General features: G+C 43.1%; 1 protein-coding gene across 2 annotated transcripts in view; it reads left to right on the forward strand.

The window, feature by feature from the left end:
* Positions 1-19,118, forward strand: part of FHIP1A (FHF complex subunit HOOK interacting protein 1A) — a 412,196-nt gene that overhangs the window by 351,581 nt on the left and 41,497 nt on the right. For both annotated transcript variants that reach the window (XM_073642529.1, XM_073642528.1), the window contains 4 exons: positions 7,330-7,497; positions 12,413-12,492; positions 15,489-15,664; positions 17,667-18,680. In XM_073642529.1, the coding sequence (XP_073498630.1) occupies positions 7,330-7,497; positions 12,413-12,492; positions 15,489-15,664; positions 17,667-18,680 (1,438 nt within the window). The remainder of the gene's footprint in view (positions 1-7,329; positions 7,498-12,412; positions 12,493-15,488; positions 15,665-17,666; positions 18,681-19,118) is intronic.

Genomic DNA, 19,118 nt, shown 5'->3' on the forward strand with positions numbered 1-19,118 from the left:
TGTGTCGCGCTGCGTTGCGCACGCGGGAGCTTACCCGGAGCCGGATCTGTTTAGGGTTGTAGTCTCGTGGCGGTGACCCGGTCCGTGCCCAGGGAGTCAAACTGGACGGCAGTCTGTTAGCGGTAGAAAATGGTTGATGACTACGCCACCCGTTGAATGCAGCCAGGGGGCTGCTGCTGCAGGGCAGACCGCTGAGGCCGGTGGAAGGATGGTGCAGCGTGATAGTATAACCCCCAACGGGAGGGGTATGGCCTCAGGGCAGCCGACGTGGATGATGGGGGTAGCAGGAACCACTCAGAGACGGTATGGTAGCGTTCAGGGTCTTTACTGGTAACAACGATAGACCCTCCCGGAGTACTTGCTAGCGAACGGGGCCTGGTCAGTCCTTGAGCAGATGGGATCTCCCCTGGCCAGGCGTAGTTGTAGGCCTCCCAAGCTGACTGTACTCTTCTGGCTACCTTGCTAGAAGCTGATGTAAGTAGCCCACGTCCCTGAGTGTACCGTGTGGTGCTCACCCGTATGGCCGGTGACTCGGGGCCTTCTAATGGCTTCCGCTCCACGATGGCGGTGCTGGTCTCACGCGTGTGACCGGGCCTTCGGGCTTCTGGGCCAGGGGACCTGAAATCCCCTGCCTGACGGATTCTGCTGCTGGGTAGAAGTTAGTCCCCACAGCCTCGGACTCCGGGTCCGGTAAAGAATCTTCTTAGTCAGGGCGAGCTCTTTAGCTGCCAGCCCCTGACTCCTTGTGACTCTGCTGCTTCCTATGCTGCTCTTGTCTCTACTCTTCCTGGACTCACTAACCCTGCCTCAGCCCCGGGTTTATACAGGGGAAGTTCTTCCCCTCCCAAGGCTGGGCAGGAGGTGTGGCATGCACAGGATCCCTGACCAAAGGACCTCCCACCTGCTCTCAGACGTAATATCTCTATCACTGTGACAACCAGACCCCTGGGGTGTCACATAAATGCATGTGTTTATGTGTGTGGCGCTCATACTCGATACTGAATACATCAAAATGTTTTAAAAAATGTGTTTCTATGTTTTCACTTTCATATCAGTAACATGTCTATCAATCCTGTGATTTCCATAATTCCACAACTTTTCCTTCTTGTTGTTGCAACTTCAATGTTGAGTATGTAAGTGCATTTCTACATTGCATTTTATGTGTTTGGCCAGTCTGTGCCCACAATTTAAAGGATTGGAAACTATAAGCAGAAGAGTTTACATTGTTGGCTCCTTGAATTTACATGGGTTGGCATATGACTCTGTTTCAGTTCTCCAACAGCCTCTAAAATATCAGAAAATATTTAACAGCTATTCAAGGTAGGAAGAGCAGCTCTGCAAAATAAAATGAAATTGTACTGTGCAAAATACTGTCCAAGCTCGACCACATTGTACACCACATGTGCACAGATCCTACTTGGCCACTGTGTGCTGCCACAGGATATCAAATGCATGATGCACATGCTGCATGATGGAACATAACACACTTCAGTGGTACAACAAGTACAGCTGAGCTCCTATGCACTTGCAATATGGTCACAGGAACAATCAGAAGCATATGTGTTTTTATTATTTAGTCAGCAATGATCTTTAATATTCCTGTAATTCAATACAGAATGCAGACACATCTCTTACCCCTATGACATTGCTGGATAGGCTGCCAGGTGCTAACTAACCTACAGTGTGCTGCTCCAAAACTGTAATTTTACAACTCTTAACAGTTTTCTATAACATTCTATTGGAATCCAGCGATCATTATTTTAACCCTTTCACGACCACATAACATAAATATACGTCATGGACACGGTGTGTGTATGGTGAAGGTTCGGGACCTGAGCCTGCACACTACTCGGAAGATGCAAGCTGTGTTACATAACCAGCACTTGCCTGCAAGCAGCAGTGCCAAATACAAAAGCTATGGCTGTTGGAAGAAGGGGAGTAAAAAATGAAAAAGCAAAATTGGAATATTTACTGGTCGTGAAGGAGTTAATGAATAATTTAGCTAATGTTTCTGTAATGCATTAGACTCCATGCCAATCATATTGTAATATCTCAAAGATCTTTTATGGCTGCTTTGTACTGAATGCTTGGTAATTTTAAATGAATTATATTTACATGCTCTTAACCAGTGTTATGCACACGCCCGGACTGACTGGCGTGTGCATGATTAGTGATCCCACTGTGCCACGAACCAGAGAGTGCCTGGAGGGGCGTAACTAAGTATCAACCCGATCCGACCCAGGTCGCACGACGGCTACGACGCCGTGCACCAGGGAGGAACCGAGCAGAGGGACCAGGTGCCACTCCAGGTCAGACCCCGGACACGGCTGTTGACCCACACCGGGGAATACAGGAACAGGCAGGTTAGAGCACAGGCTGGGTAGGGTCCAGTACAGACTGGGAGACGGGTTCAGAGCCGCAGATGCAGTAATCAAACAGAGTAAAGCGAAACCGCAGGTGCGGTGGACAAGGCTGAGCAGAGCAAAACCACAGGTGCGGTTGACAAGGCTGAGCAGAGTGAAACCCCAGGTGCAGTGGACACGGCTGAGCAGAGCGAAACTGCTGGTGCGGTGGACACGGCTGAGCAGAGCGAAACCGCAGGTGCGGTGGACACGGCTGAGCAGTGCGAAACCGCAGGTGCGGTGAACACGGCTGAGCAGAGCGAAACCGCAGGTGCGGTGAACACGGCTGAGCAGAGCGAAACCGCAGGTGCAGTGAACACGGCCGAGCAGAGTGAAACCGCAGGTGCGGTGGACAAGGCCGAGCAGAGCGAAACCGCAGGTGCGGTGGAAAAGGCCGAGCAGAGTGAAACCGCAGGTGCGGTGGACACGGTTGAGCAGAGCGAAACCGCAGGTGCGGTGGACACGGCCGAGCAGAGCGAAACCGCAGGTGCGGTGGACACGGCCGAGCAGAGAGAACCGCAGGTGCGGTGGACAAGGCCGAGCAGAGCGAAACCGCAGGTGCGGTGGACAAGGCTGAGCAGAGCGAAACCGCAGGTTTCGGTGGACCGGGCTGAGCAGAGCGAAACCGCAGATGCGGTGGACAAAGCTGAGCAGAGCGAAACCGCAGATGTGGTGAACAAGGCTGAGCAGAGCGAAACCGCAGGTGCGGTGGACAGAGCTGAGCAGAGCAAAACCGCAGATGCGGTGGACAAGGCTGAGCAGAGCGAAACCGCAGATGCGGTGGACAAGGCTGAGCAGAGCGAAACCGCAGATGCGGTGGCCAAGGCTGAGCAGAGCGAAACCGCAAATGCGGTGGACAAGGCTGAGCGGGCAGGAACAGCCAGAGCGGTAAGTAAGGCAGAGCAGAGATAAGCCGCCGGGGCGGTGAGCAAGGCAGAGCAAGGGGGAAACCGCCAAAGCGGTGAGCAAACACAGAGCAGAGGGGACAGGGCTCTGTTCACATGGAACAAACTGAAAGGGAAAGGCAGAACCAGATACACACAAGGTACTTGCAAAGAAGTAGCGAGTGGACTCCAAACTCACAAACGGAAGTACAGCGACAACGAGTAGGAGTTAGGTGCAGGTTCGGACTCTGCAGAAAAAGGAAAGGTACAGACATAAAGAAAAACAGGTAACAGGCTAGGAGAGTGTTCAGACAGCAACTGAGTGTTAAGACAGGAACTGACACTGCAGCGAGATACAGGAGTGAGTCTGGGTATGCGGCCCCCAGAATGGCGGACAAACAGGCTAGAAGACACAGATAACAGGTCTGGGTATGCGGCCCCCAGAAGGCAGGACGAACAGGCTAGGAGCGTGTTCAGACAGGCGTGGGAATACAGCCTCCAGGAAGGTGGACAGGCAAGAAAAACAGAACAGGACCTGGCACATCAGAGGCAAGAAGCCCTCTGAAGATAATAGTTGCACAGGCACCAGCTTCAAGGTGGAGCTGGTTTAAATATCCAGTGACAGACAGCAATAGGCTGAGGACGCATTAGTGGTGTGCCCACAGCAGCTACAAAAAACAGGAAGTAACCGGGCCGCTGCCCTAAGCAGTCAGAACAGAGACAAACAGACAGCATGAATAGAAGACAGGCTAGCAGACTGGACTGAAGATCAAGTTTGCGATCTTGCATAGTGAGAGATGGTGCACCATGCAAGCTCGCCACCAGGTATGTTGCCACCAGGTATGTTACAACCAGGGGAGGGCAATTAATTTTCCCAAGGGACCACATGAGAGTCTGTGAATGTTGTGGATGGCCAAACCAACCAGAAAAACTTAATTATACTCATCATTGCTAATTTTTTCATTTAATATTGAGCACAATGAAGTCTGTTGACTCGCTGCAGCTTTATATACATGTTAGGCTATGTGCCCACGATGCGTTTTTCAAGCGTTTACGCTGCGGAATTTCCGCAGCGTAAACGCTTGGTAGACGCTTGGTAATCCTTCCCCCATGGTCTCCAATGCAATTCTGCACTTTCAATGCCCATGCTGCGGATTTTTCCGCAGCTTTTATGCTGCGCTCAAAAATCCGCAGCATGTCCATTAATTTTGCGGAAGCGCTGCGTTTTCGCTGCCATTGACTTGCATTAGAACGCGCCAATTCCGCAAGACTGCATCTGTACTTGCGTAATTGGCGCGTTCTAATGTGCGGATTGTACCCGGGTGTAGAGGACAGGAGACTCTCCTCCACACCCAGGTACCATAAAAAAAAGAATAAAATAAAAAATAAGATTATATTCACCTTCAGACAGCCCCCGGACTCCTTCCCTGTGCTTGCCTACAGATCGCGCAGGACTGAAGGACCTGCGCTGACATCACAGTCATGTGACGGCAGGTCTTTTCAGTACAGCGTACTGCGATCTGCTGGCAGCCAGCACAGGAGCGCAGCAAGCCTGCAGGGGCCATCGGAAGGTAAGTATTGGTTTATTTTTTTAATTTTTAAACACTCTCTCGGGTCACACTATATAAATCCATGTCGTTTGCATGGATTTATATAGTGTGACCAAGTTGACAAGCACTTTCCAAGTGATGCTAAAATCGCTTGGAAAGCGCTTGTCAACCCGCATGCGGAAATGCCAGTGAATAACGCTTCATTTCCGCATGTCCCTGGCAGGAAAATGCATGTACAATCCGCATGCGTTTTTTTTCTGCCAGAGAGATGCAGAAACGCTCAGGAAAAAATCCTGAGCATTTCTGCATCGTGGGCACATAGCCTTACGATACAGCTTTTTGTAACATGCATTTTTATCTCTTGTAGCTAACCAAACCCTATAAATAGTCACAGTAACTTCCGGCACCTGCACAGAAGATCACTACTGGAAAAAATATAGCCGGGAGACAAAAAATAGTGCACCTTGCGTTATAGGTGATTTGCGCATGCGCGGGATCTAGAGTACGAGACTGCACGTCACAGGGCCCTGTGACATGCAGGGGAGGGGCGGAACATTGAAATTCACTAAGTAGGCGGGGATTTCTTCCCATCCCCTGGCCTGCAAGCATAAGAAAACAGATTTAATAAAAAGACATTTCAAAGCTACCAAACCTCTAATATGAGGCATACAGGTATGTATAGATTTACATTTCTATCACCTGTATGCCCATATTAGAGGTCTGATAAGTCCCAGGGGATGACAGATTCCCTTTAAATATCCACGACGAATCAGTGAGACCATTATCCGTTTTAAAAAGATAAAAACGTCAAAAGCAGCAATTCCGCTGCAGAAACGCTTAAATGCTTGGTAGAAGGTCTGCCATGTTCCCCAATGATAATCTGCATGTGTTGTGCACATTCTGCGGAAATTTCCGCTTTGGATTATCATTGCGGAAAAATGCGCAGCACTACCAATTATTTTGCGGAAGCACAGCTTTTTCTCCGTCATTGCCTTGCATTGAATCGCTTAATATCCGCATGACTACATGTGCACATGCGGATATTAAGCGATTCAATGTGCGGATGGTACCCGGATATGGAGAAGAGGAGACTCCCCTCCAGACCCGGGTACCATAGTACCTGTAAAAAAAAAAGAATTTAAAATAAAAAAATACATTATACTCACCTTCTGATGGCCCCCGGTATTCATAGTGATGCGTCCTGGCTTCCCAGCAGCTCGCAATGGTCTAAAAGGACCTCCCATGACGTCATTTAGTCATGTGACAGGTCACGCGACCGCTGACGTCGGCGGTCGCGTGACCTGTCGCAAGACTAAATGACGTCATGGAAGGTCCTTTTAGACCACCGCGAGCCGCCCAACACACCGGAGGAGACTGGGGGCCATCGGAAGGCGAGTATAATGTTTATTTTTTACCATTCTTTTACTATAACTTGGTCACACTATATCAATCCATGCCGGTTGCATGGATTTATATAGTGTGACCAAGTTGTCAAGCACTTTCCAAGTGATGCTAAAATCGCTTGGAAAGCGCTTGACTACCCGGGTATTCTTCTTACAAAGCGTACTGACAACCTCTGCCCCTTCATGACAATTCACTTGACTATCCCAGCATGCACTGTGGGTTCTCAAATAACACATCGTCAAAGAGGAAGTAGTAAAAAAATCAGTTATAGTAGTGAGGGATAGATATGGAGTTTCTCAATAACGTACATTAGAAAGGTGATTAGATTATGACATCAAATAGATAGGCATTTAGTAAAATACATTTTATTTCTGGACCACCCCTTTAAGGATTATCATTTTGTCTAATCAGCATTGCTATATTCAATATTACAAAATAAGTTATTTCAACTAGAAGTCTTACCTCTGCTCATTAGTGGGAACCAGCATTAGCTTGCATTTGTCATGGCTTATGCTTCCAACTGTGTCCTCTTGATCTTCTTTGCTGTCATTTCCTGGTCCAGACATTTTCTTTCCTCCTATTTTTACAATTACCTGTGCGAAAATCCCTGTGACTATACATTATGTCTTTGTACTGTGTGTTGTCTCATGACTAATAAGGTTCCGTTCATTCATTGTATAGGATTATCTCCTTCATTACGTTTTCTGATTATCCCAGCTTGGTGTGACAATGCTTCTGTGCTTCTGATTCTCTACTTCAGATTCTGTCTTATTATCTTGCATTTGAATGTACTCAGCTACTCAGCCCACCTGCCCTTAACAATTTGCTAAAAACAATTCAAAGACCACATCAAAATTCTACCTCTTTTCACTTCACAGTTTAGTCAGCTGCTACTTTGAGCATGCTCATGAAATCTACTTACTCCGGTCTTGCTCAATTTCTTATATTAGATGACTTGTCACAGGCTTTACTGGAGTGGACACATCTTGTACTTATTTTACAAGCCTTTCTAAAATAGGGGTTTTTTTGGAACAAAGTAAAGTTACCTTTATTTTTAACACATTTTTACCTTTTTGCATTTAATTCCAGGTGACAGTAGAAGAGGTGATGACGACAACTGCATATCTGGATCTATTCCTACGAAGTGTCTCAGAACCAACATTACTTAAGATTTTTCTCCGATTTGTTTTAATTTATCAGCATGAAAATGTTCAGATTCTTGACACACTGGTCAGCCGAATCAACACACCATTTCGGGTACAGTACTACTGCTCCTTACATTTGAAGCAGCTGAAGTTTTGAGTAAAGCAACATACGTTCTCCTGTGGATACATTTTATAAATTGTAATGGTATTTTCAGTGTTCAATGCTCGCTCACATGAGCGTATAACTTGGACGAATGCTATAAGATGTTTTATCGGATAGCAATCGGCTCAATGCTATTCTTTGGGGCACTGCAGATCTGCGTCTTTGTTTCTCATCCTGCAAGTGGATCCTCTAATCAGATCACATGCACCCATACAAATTTATGGGTGCGTGTAAAATATCAGACTGCGCTCGGATGTCATCCCAATGCAGTCCGATTTCCACACACTCCACAATGGAGAAGATGGAGAAGTTAAGTTCTCCATCTTCTTCACACCTATGCTCCAATTTTCTAATGCAAGAGAATTGGATCACACTAAGCTGACAAACTGCTCAGACTCGGAGCAGAGTTGCAGAGAATGTCATTAACATAATCAAACTGATTCTCTCGCAGAGAGACTATACGATCGTGTGACCCCAGCCTTACAAATGACTCGCCCAGGGGAGGATATGGGGGACTCGGTACCTGGGCCTTTACCTTCTTGGGATGTCACGGTTGTCGGCTCCCGGGCCCGTACCCTGGGGTCACTCTTTAAAAAGGGGTTGTTGCTTGAAGGGATGATAATAGTTTTGCCTCGTGACGCCACCTGTGGTTCCTGGTAATGGGTACTAGAGCTACTGCAGACCTCTGGAGCAGGTGTTAGGGCAGCTGGGTTGGTGCGGCTCTCCACAGGCAGAGTACAGCTCCAGGGCAGTGTAGGTGCAGATGGTGATGCTGGGCGTTGTAGTGCAGGAGTGATAGCATGGTTGAAATAACTGACAGAAACAGTGGGGTGCAGTCATCAGAGTTTACTCACAGTTATTCAGGTTCCTTAGGTAGCACTAGATAGCTGACAGTCTCCCGCGTCACGCTGCGTTCACCAGGCAGGGGTTCAGCACTCCCTCAAGTATCTCAAGAGCACTTAACGGGACCCCTCTCTGTATGTTCCTTTCTTAGCCGACTTCCCGCGCTGGGTCTCTCCCTCCTGCCCTGCTCCCCGACACACAAAGTCCCAATCGGGTACCTTGAGATCCCTCTGGGCAACTTGAAGTTCCCGGACCTGGCTTGGTGCCCTTTTCGGCGGCTTAGGTGCGAATGTGGCAACTGCACCTTGAAAGTGCAGAATCCTCTGGTTTTCTAGCTGAGACTTAAAGTAACTCGGCTAGTCCAGGGACCGGCCTGATCCCTATGACGCCTGGCAGATTCTGGCGTACGGGTGTCGTCCTGCACTCACCGTACCCCCTGGGATCCCTTCTGTTACTGGAGCCTTCCTCCCTAGCTCCCACTCTCAGCCTTGGGCATGACAGGCCGAGCCTGCCTCCCGAGCAGAGCTCCTGAAGAGCCTCTGCTCCTTTCGCTTCTCCTCCTCTGACTGTCTGAACTCCTCAAAGATGGCTTCCCTATATATATATATATCTTCAAGTGCTCCCCTGTTCTGCGTCCTCCACCCACACCCACTACTTGGTTCCCCCTCGCTTTTGGTTCCCCCCACTCCAGCCAGGGACGGGGCAGCAGAAGAAGTGCATAATGCCCTTCCAGCCGGCCTGGAGTAGTGTAGTGTTGAGTGCAGGTGTTGGGGTCCCAGGTAGTACTCCATCCTTACCTGAGAGAAGGAGATGTCACACCTCTGGGTGAGGTGCAGTACCTCTGTGGCGACTGAACCCTCAGGGGCGCCACACAAACATTGGGGTATCCCCATCTATTGGGATGACATGGATCGCCTGCTCCATGTTTTGAAAGCCAAAGTGGTTGATCATCTCTGTAAAGTTGAGGAGGCTTAAAGGAAATGTCCACACCTGTACATTCCCTACTTAATCAATTTCTTGGTTCCATGAAAATTAAAAAAAAATGTATACTCACCTTCTGCTGCTGCACCTGAAGGTGACATGACATTGTTGTTTCATGTGACCACTGATCACCTGCAAGGCATTAATATTTGAGCAGACATCTGGTCTGATTAATAATAAAGGTTGCAGCTGATCAGCAGACCACTCAGTCTTGGGGAAAAAAAATCGGACATATGAAGTATCCCATATGAGTGCTCGCCTTGAGAAGCACAGATTGCACGCATATAAAAAAAACCTGACATATAAAGGAGCCTTAAGGCTGTGTTTACACTGTCCTTTTGTTATGAGCCTCCATCAGCAGTTCTATTCTGTTTTTTAAAACAACAGATACCTGGACTGAACTCTGAAGGACTGCATTATGAGTCACTGGAGTCCATTGTACAACAGATCTAGAAAGCAGCATGACTACCATTACAAATGAGAACAGTTAACCTTCCTTATCCTAGATGTGTCACTTACTATTTTGATACAGGAAAAATATATATATTTGTACCGTCTTAGCCAGTAGATATAAAAATATTTAGATCTGAGAGCCCTCAGTGGTTGGCTTCCGGTACAGGTATCAATCAACCATCCAACATACCGTAAATGGGACAGTTTCCATCCAAAACACATAAAAACTCTATTGTCTACAGTCAAGTGATCAGATACAATCGAATATGTTCCAACCCTATGGATAGAGACTAACACCTTGGTGGCCTCAGAAAGTCCTTTTTGAATCGGGGATGCCATCCAAAAACAATTGAGAACCAGATTACGAGAGCCACCAGAATATCAAGGTATTACCTCCTACTACAAAAAGATGCCTGATTACAATCCATATTTCCAGACCCCCCAGTTCTGTGTTTTAGGCAGCCCCCAAACCTAACAAGCATCATTGCCAGAAGCTCCCTGTCCTCTCCATCAGCTACAGGAACCTTTCCCTGCAACCAGAAAAAATGTAAAACCTGTCCATTTATAATGACCACGGACAAGATAAAGATTCCCAACTCACATCAGGACTATAAGATCCCAGGTACTTTCAGCTGCATCCCATCTATGTGGTGTACTTAATTGTATGTACAAAATGTCCAGCTGGGGATCTGTATGTAGGGGAGACAGGGCAAAGACATAGAACAAGGATGAATTCTCATCGCCACACAATAAAAGAAAAAAGAATAGGTGTACCTGTGGTAAAACATTTTTGGATCCCTGATCACAGCATCATGGACATTAAACTACTGGTATTAAAAGGTCATTTCAAATCTCAGAGAGACAGAAAAGTCTGGGTATACAAACTATTGACAACCTTTGACACCCTCAGTGCAGGAATGAATGTGTCACATGAATTTATGTAATTCTACATCAACTAAGGAATGTGCTTAGTTGATGTAGCCCCACACCAAACTTCAATAACAGGACAATAAAACTTTCACACTCCTTATCTATGAACTATTCCAATATTTACTGCCACAACTGTTTATCCCTCTCCCATACTAATAGTTCTGCTTTACGTCACCTGTCTCATCTATAAGTATGTGACTCTTCAGATTTTGTGTTATACTATGTCTGATGAAGAGACCTGAGAAGTCTCAAAAGCTTGAAGTTTGTTAACATCTTTTCAGTTAGCCATTAAAAAGTATCAACCACTGAGGACTCTCAGATCTAAATATTTTTCAGTTTCTATTTAAAATTGAACAGTTACATAAACCATGTGATTATCTGATTTTCACCTCTATTATTAATCGGTGGGTCTTTTTACTGACCAGTTCAACCCAAACTAAATCAGATGTAAAACATGCTGCACTTTATGATACAAAACACATGAATTTCCATAGAACCAAATTGTCTATTTCACCTGTATTTATTGTATTTTAAGTATTTGCTTCAATACCTAAGGAGAATAGACTATCGTTGGCATTTTTCCCCCGTGTTGGCTAAATTCCATTATGTTTTCTAATAGAAACATCTGTAGATAGCGATATATACTTAACTCTCAGAGCACGAACACCGTGATGTGTATCTATTTTAATCATAGGATCTCAGTGATTTCTTTCCTTAGCTTAGAAGGTGAAGAGTGAACGTGTGGATAAAGAGAAGTCAAATGGATTTTGGAACCAGAATACTATTGTTAATTAAGAGCTTGCTGCGTGCTGTGCGTGCCTGTAATCCATATCCTGGCATGGTCTGTGCGGCTGCCAGGGCCTATTGTAATACAGATGGCCTTGTTACTGAACGATTCTACAATCTAATAGAGTATTGGCTGAGATTGGGAAGCTCTGTACATAAAAATGAAATAATCATATATCCTATAAACCATGCCGCCATATAAACTAAACCAATGAACTGCAAAGAACAAACACACATTTCAGAATATTAAAGAAAAGGCAACCAAGCGTGGCTTTTTTTATTGTGCATTGTAATACCAGGCTACTGGATGAAAAAGGAATCTGTCTACAGGTTTTTGCTACCCCATTTGAGAGCAGAATGACGTAGAGGCAGAGACCCTGCTTTCAACAATGTGTAACTTTTTGGGCTGCTTGCTGTAGTTTTGTTAAAGTTTTTATCTGCTGCAGATCTAGCAGTTCTCTGAATGCTGAGCTCTGTATAACCCCGCCCACACCACTGATTGTCAGCTTTCTGTGTACACCGCGTTTAGGCCGAAAGCTGCCAATCAATGGTGGGGGCGCAGTTATACAGGGCTTCGAAATATGGAGGACTACACAGAGCATTACTAGTCCTCTAGTGATAATCTGCTACTGAAAAAAACTGTGATTTTATCAAAATTACAGTAAGCAGCCCTGTAAGTGATATATCGTTAGTATCAGGGTCTTTTTGCTCTCAGATTAGGTGACAAAAACCTGGTAACAGGTTCCTTTTAATGGTATTTTCTTTCCAGACTCAGTGATTTCATAAAGGTTTGGTCATTAGATGGCACTTTTTTCTGATATTGTTCCTAATAAACAAATTGAACATTTTTCTCTTCTCATTTTCCTTTTAGTTGTGTGTGGTGTCATTGGCCATGTTTCAAACGCTTATTGGCTTTCACTGTGAAGATGTGATGTTACAACTCCTTCTAAGGTAATGCCTTATATTGTACTATTCATTATAATGACTTGTTTAAAGGATTTCTTACTAAGACAACCCAGTTCTCGAATAAAGCTGTCACAGTGATCTAGCTTCTCTATCCTTCATAATCCCCTCTATACTTGGTCTTCCATTGGTCTCTGCATTTGGTTCTCCAAAGATGATGTCTCGTCATGTGTTACAGCTGAAGTCCATTATGAGATATTATTACAGGAGGACCAGTGTACAGAGATTGGGGGGGGGGGGAGTGATCAGGTTACCATTGCCATGGAAGCCTTATGGTAGGTGACTATGTTGTTTTTATATTAATTTGCACTAGCCAGACCTGCAGATTTTGCTATGGGCCCACAGGAAATTTGCAGCAATGTCTGCAACTATTGGGTTGTATTGCAGAATTTGACATCCCCATTGAATGCAATGAAAAAGATCCACAATAAAGAATCCATACAGAGTCTCTGAAATTGAATGCTTGTATATTCTGGTACACTATATGGAAAAAAAATTGGACTCCCTTCTTAATCACTGAATTCAGAGTTTTCATTCAATACCATTGTTACAGGTGTATAAAATCCAGCCCCTAGCCATGCAGTCTGCGTTTACAAACAGTTGTGATACAATGTCTCATTATAAAGAGCTCACTGATACCAGCGTGGTATTGTAATAGGAAGTCACCATTGAAAAGTGGAAGCTTTTAGGAACCACAGCAACTCAGCCACAAAGTATCAGACTAGGTAAACTTACAGAGTGAGGTTTGCAGAGTCCTGAGGCCCATGGTGCATAGAAGTCACAAATGCTCTGCTGACTCAATAGCTGCAAGAATACAAACCTCCTCTGGCAATAACAGCACAAAAACTGTTTGCGGGTTTACATGGCCGAGCAATTGCATTCAAGCCTTACATCACCAAGCACAATGCCAAGAGCTGGATGGAGTAGTGTAAAGCATGCCACCACTGGACACTGGAACAATGCAAACATGTTCTGTGGGATGATGAATCACATTTCTCTAGCTGGCAGTCTAATTAATAAGTCTGGGTTTGGCAAATGCCAGGAAAATGTTACCTGCCTGACTGCACTGATCTAGCTGTAAAGTTTGGTGAAGGAGAAGAAAATTGCTATGGAATTGTTTTTCAGGGATTGACCTGTGCCCACTAGTTGTGTATGTAGCAAGGAGAGAAGTATTAAAATATAACTTTTAATTTATATTAGGATAAAAATATAAACCTCAAAGGCCTATTGGGAGAAACACATATGGTTAAAAGTAACTAAAGAAGAGTTCCCAGAATTTTACTGATTCACAAAATAAACTGCCAGTTGGCTACCAGCTGCAGCAAGATCAGCACTCACGTTCTCCAGGCAGTGCAACACTCTGCATGTCTGCTGCTGGGGTTCTGATGACCATGATTCCCCTGATCTATTTTAAACCCCTCTCCAGTACATCCCCTATAAATCCACATGATCGAGAAAGAAATGCGTCGGTAGGTTATTTGGGGTACTGTATAACATGAGGGGCATTCCCACACTTGGGAGCTGCCCTTGTAATGGCTGGAGCAAACAAATGGCGCATCACAGTGAGGTTTAGGCAATGTATAGACCGGCATCAACCTTCTAGATCCTCTACATGCTCCTGAACATCAGAGAGCTATTCCTGGAAATTGGATGAGATAACACTACTTATTTTGTTTTGTTTTTTTTGTGAATCAGCCCCTTCTGGAACACTGGTTCAGTTACATTTAACCATATCTGTATCTCCTAATAGGCCTTTAAGGTTTATTTTTTATCCTAATTAAAAGTTACATTAAAAGTTATACTTTAATACTTTTGTCCTTGGTGCATACACAATATATTCTCTGGGAGGATGGTGACCCTCCCCATTACGTATAGGGTGTCGGTACATTTCTTGGCTGTTTTTTATGCCCAATAGTTTCTGTATAGGGATCTTAATGTCTGAACATAACAAGACATTTTGGACAATTGTATGCTTTGTGGGAACAGTTTGGAGAAGGACATTTTCTCAACCCAAAATATTGAACTTCCCATTTCCTTTGTAAATTAAATTTTAAAAATTAGATTTTTTCTTTCCTGCGTAGCATCTATTGATGTTATCAATGAAAACAAATGAGCTAGTATACTGCTTCTAATAACATATTCTTTTTACTACAGTCAAACTTACCTGTGTCCTTGCGCTTTGGTCTCAGAATGCCAATGGCTTTTCTCATAACCAAAATACAGCCAACCATTGTATCAGGCTGTCTCCATAGCTAGCCATATATCTCCATCTATCAGCCACAATAGCATCCCTCATTGTGTTCTCCATTTCCGTTTTACAGCCATTTCCTCTGCAGTGCCCTTCTCAGCCAATTGTGCTGTTTTTGTACAAGTGACATAAGAGGAACTTGAAGAGGGATTTGCTGTGATCAACAATGTCTGCCCAAAATGCCTGTTCTATTGAATACTAAAGTATATTCATTTTTAAAAATATTATATATTAATCTACTATTAGGTGTATCAATATATATATATAGAAAAAAAATCGAGAATCCTCGGTGGCAAATACCTTTAAATAGCTAGCTGAAAAAGTAATAATGAATAACGAGCTTTTGAGACTACTTAGGACACTTCATCAAGCATGGTTTAACACAATATCACAGGCTCTCAATTTCTATACATTTTTTTTCTTTCTACTTTCTATCTAACACGGTACAAAGATATATTTTTCTTATAACAAAATGGAGGATACCAGAATGTACTGCATCTTCATGGAACAAAAGACACCTCTGAGATTTTGTGTTAAATCATGTCAGATGAAGAGACCTAAGTAGTCTGGAAAGCTTTCTATTTGTCATCACCTTTTCAGGAAGCCATTAAAAGGTATCAACCACTGAGGATTCTCAATTTTTTTTTCTATCTACAGGGTGGCATGGTACAAAGATATATTTTCCTATATATATATATATGTGGTTAGGATTGACAACCTGTTCTTGATTTTTCAGGTATCTCTTGCCATGTAATTATATGATGCTTAGCCAACGCAGTGCAGTAAAAGAACGGGACTGCAATTCAGCTGCTAAATTTTTGGCCTTAACTCCCGACTGCTGTTCTAACACTACGAATAATGAAAAGGATTTGGACAAAAATCAAATAATGCTGTTAAAATTGAATCAAAAAGGTAAAAACTCTGCTTAAGAGAGTGTTATAGAGTGTTATAGTCCCTTCATTCTGCTAGTAGGTCATGGAACTTGAACTTCTTTTCATCACTGGAGATGAGCGGATGGATCTGTTGCGATTTACTTCTAGTCGAATTTCCTGAAATTTGCAGGCAAATTCGAACAATTTGAATTCCCATTGCCATTTCACAAAATGCTGGAAATTGCAGCAGCCACTGAGCAGGCTAATGATGTAAGCCATGACCATGTGGGTTGCCCCATAATGCCTTGCATCTATAACATTACATGGTTTAGCGCAGGCAAACAGGGGTAGAACTATCACAGGGACTTGAAGATATGAGGGCAGGAAAAGCAGCATCCATTTTTGGATTTTACAACCTAAATACAGGAGGTCAGATGGCACAGCTCATTATTAGGCTAGGGTCATGCGACCATTTTTCTCTCATCTCAGAAAATCTGTACGATTATGTTAATCAGACTCGTCCGATTTTTACAGTCATGTGCACGAGCCCTTACAGATAGTGATAGAAAGGCCTAAATCTGATTGTGGTGTACAAATACAGCACTGAAAATAATGAAACTAGGAGAGGTAGTCTCACTCTGTGAATAATATAACAAAAAATCAGGTGAGATTTAGCCATTATGACCATGAATTGATTGAACTGTGCTAAAGTACAGCACCTTAATCAAAATTTTTTTTTCATTCTTGACAAACTGCAAACAAGGAGGGCAGTTGAAAACCCCTCTGTCCTCATTTTGTGTTTTTGTTAAGGAGCTCAAAAGGGGTTCAGAGAGACCTCAGAGTGTTTCACACGTCCTTTACAGGCAATCAAAAGCTTTGCAGTATTGAAATTTGTGGCAAATTTATTTGCCACAAATGACATTTTTTTTTTGATGTAGCTGGTATATTCTAATTTTAAAACATTTGCTTCTCTCTGCTCATCACACATTGATGAGCATCAGTGTTTCATTCCCTGAAAAGCCCTATATCTGTTCTCTTAAAATATCTATTTTTTTTGGTAAGATCTTTTTTCATACTTTTATGCCTAGTAGAGTAAAACGAATACCATTTCCCTAAGGTTGCTTTTCCTGAAGATTTAATAGCCTGTCAATTCTTTGTATAAAGCAAAGGTAAAACTCACACCAAATGTAACAAAGTAACATTTCAATAATGTGTCAGCGATGTATCCTCTTGAAATATATTTTCTTCTTATATATTTTTTAACAAAACACATAAAGTCTAACTAATTTGACCTGAAATGGTTCCTTTCAATGGCACAGATTAAACTCCTGCCCTTTTTTCTATCTCGGTAGTGTGTGTGCACTCCAGTGTAACTTTCCTAAGGTTAAGAGGATCAGGATTCTGAACAATTGCAATAATAACTTTCCAGTTTACAATCAGCTGGATGTCAGGAGAGCATTTACCTTAGAGGAAGATGTTCACGGAGACAGGAAGTACAATTCCTTCACTATACGGACTATGAGCTGGAAAAGTTGCATGATGCTGATAAGCTACTTTAAAATATGTGTGTGTACTGGAGCAGGGTGAAAAACCTATGGATACTTCAGAACTGCATGAATACATATCACTTCTTTATGTTTTAGCATTCTCCTTGCTTAATTTAATACAAATATTTGTCCTTTCAAATAGTGATCTGATTAGAGAAAAGCTTTGGACACTGCTTTGGACACTACTTATTGTTGGGTCATCCGAACATCTGGCTGTAAAGTTTTAGCCTTAAAAAACCTAGCACAACAGCGTTAGAATTTTACAACTTTTATGGTAGCTTTTGTGTGTGAAAGAAGCCTAATTAAAAAAAAAAAAGATAGTGGAGTCAGTATTTGGAGAGTAAGAAAATAAGAAGGGAGTGGAGTTTGTATTGGAGCAGTGAAAGGATAAAAAATGAAGGGTTAAAAATTAGCTGTGAAAGTAAAAGAAAAAAGAAGGTAATTGATTGTTTATAATAGTTGACTTGACCAAGCCTTGTGAATTGTATTTTTCAGATGCTAGTGATGCTAATTTATCAAATTCATGTGAAGCTGAATCTAGGTTTCCGGAGGAATATATGAAAAGTGTTGATGCAAACTATCTTAAGTACCTTTGTGAAGCTGAAGAAAATATCTTTACATGTGCAGAAGACTGTAGAGTTTGGTCAGCCCCATACGATGGAGAAAACCCAGACCCAGAAACTTCTTTTCAAGCTCTACTGGAAAACAGTTTTAGAAGAGGAGACTTTCCTACCTTCAGAGGTGGAAGAAAACAATTGGGTTCTTTCTCTTCTGAGATTCCTTCTCTTGGAGGAAAACAGCAAGATGACCTTGAATGGGATGACAGTTATGACACAGGAATATCTCCAGACTCGGGAACGAGTTCACCACAACCACCTCAGGACACCATGTTACCTCCAGAACCACCAAAACACATTCAAGAGATGAAAAAAAATGCAATAATGATCATTAAAGGAACATACAATGAGGAAGATGACTTTGATAATGATGCAATGGTTTATATGTTATGTGCTGAAAAAGATTCTGTCGAAACACAAGTGGAGAAAAATGAAGATGTTTTGGATAAAAAAACAGCAACAGATATACATAATAAAAATGAGGATTTTCAGGGCCAGGATGCTAGCAATACAGAAAATAACAATAAGAAAAATTCAAGCCTCAGTGAAAATATATTGAAAATACAAACTACACAAAGCCATAGGGATGCTCCAAAGCTGAAGCTTGATTTCTCTTGTGAAGAAGACTCTGATATTAGTAAAAAACCAATGAGCCCAGACAGTGAAGAATTCATAGCTCGCTGTGATGAAATTATAAATGGACTGAACACTACAGTGGAAAAAATGCCCAGTTCTCCAGTTCCTGAAAGTGTTTCTGTTCCTGAAGATGATGAATTTGAGAAGTATTCTCTAAACACACCATCGGTAGAAAGCATACCATCACCCTTTGGGAAAAAGGACATTATAGCCTACTCCAAATACTCATCTAGCACCCAGGCTGCTCCATTTACAGGTATGAGCAATAATCTTAGAACATTTTAATGGAGAGACTGACTCTTTTCCAGGTAATGCTGTATGGAATAAACCATGCAAACTTGCTCAAAGCCAGAAAAAAACAAAACTGACTCATAAGAGTATTTAAAAATGACTAAGGATATTTGCAAAAACAGCTATAGGCAGATTTCACGTTGTTTTTGATCCACATCAGTACAAAACAGGGGACTAGTTTGATGGATGATGATATACCTTGGAACCAACTTTGGAGGTACTGATTCTCATTGAGGAGATCCAGTCTAGGCATGGAGTCTTACAGGTAATGCTCCATGGGATATAATATGCAAATTAGCTATCCCTCAGAAAGACCAAAATTATTTCTCTAGTGCCTCCAGTCAAACAATATCTGATCCATTTAAAATGGTATTTTTATTATTAAATAGATTTAATTAGACAG

The sequence above is a fragment of the Phyllobates terribilis genome, unplaced genomic scaffold, assembly GCF_046119375.1.
Source record: "Phyllobates terribilis strain yellow unplaced genomic scaffold, ASM4611937v1 Scaffold_1__5_contigs__length_1240528914, whole genome shotgun sequence".
Classification (NCBI taxonomy): Eukaryota; Metazoa; Chordata; class Amphibia; order Anura; family Dendrobatidae; genus Phyllobates; species Phyllobates terribilis.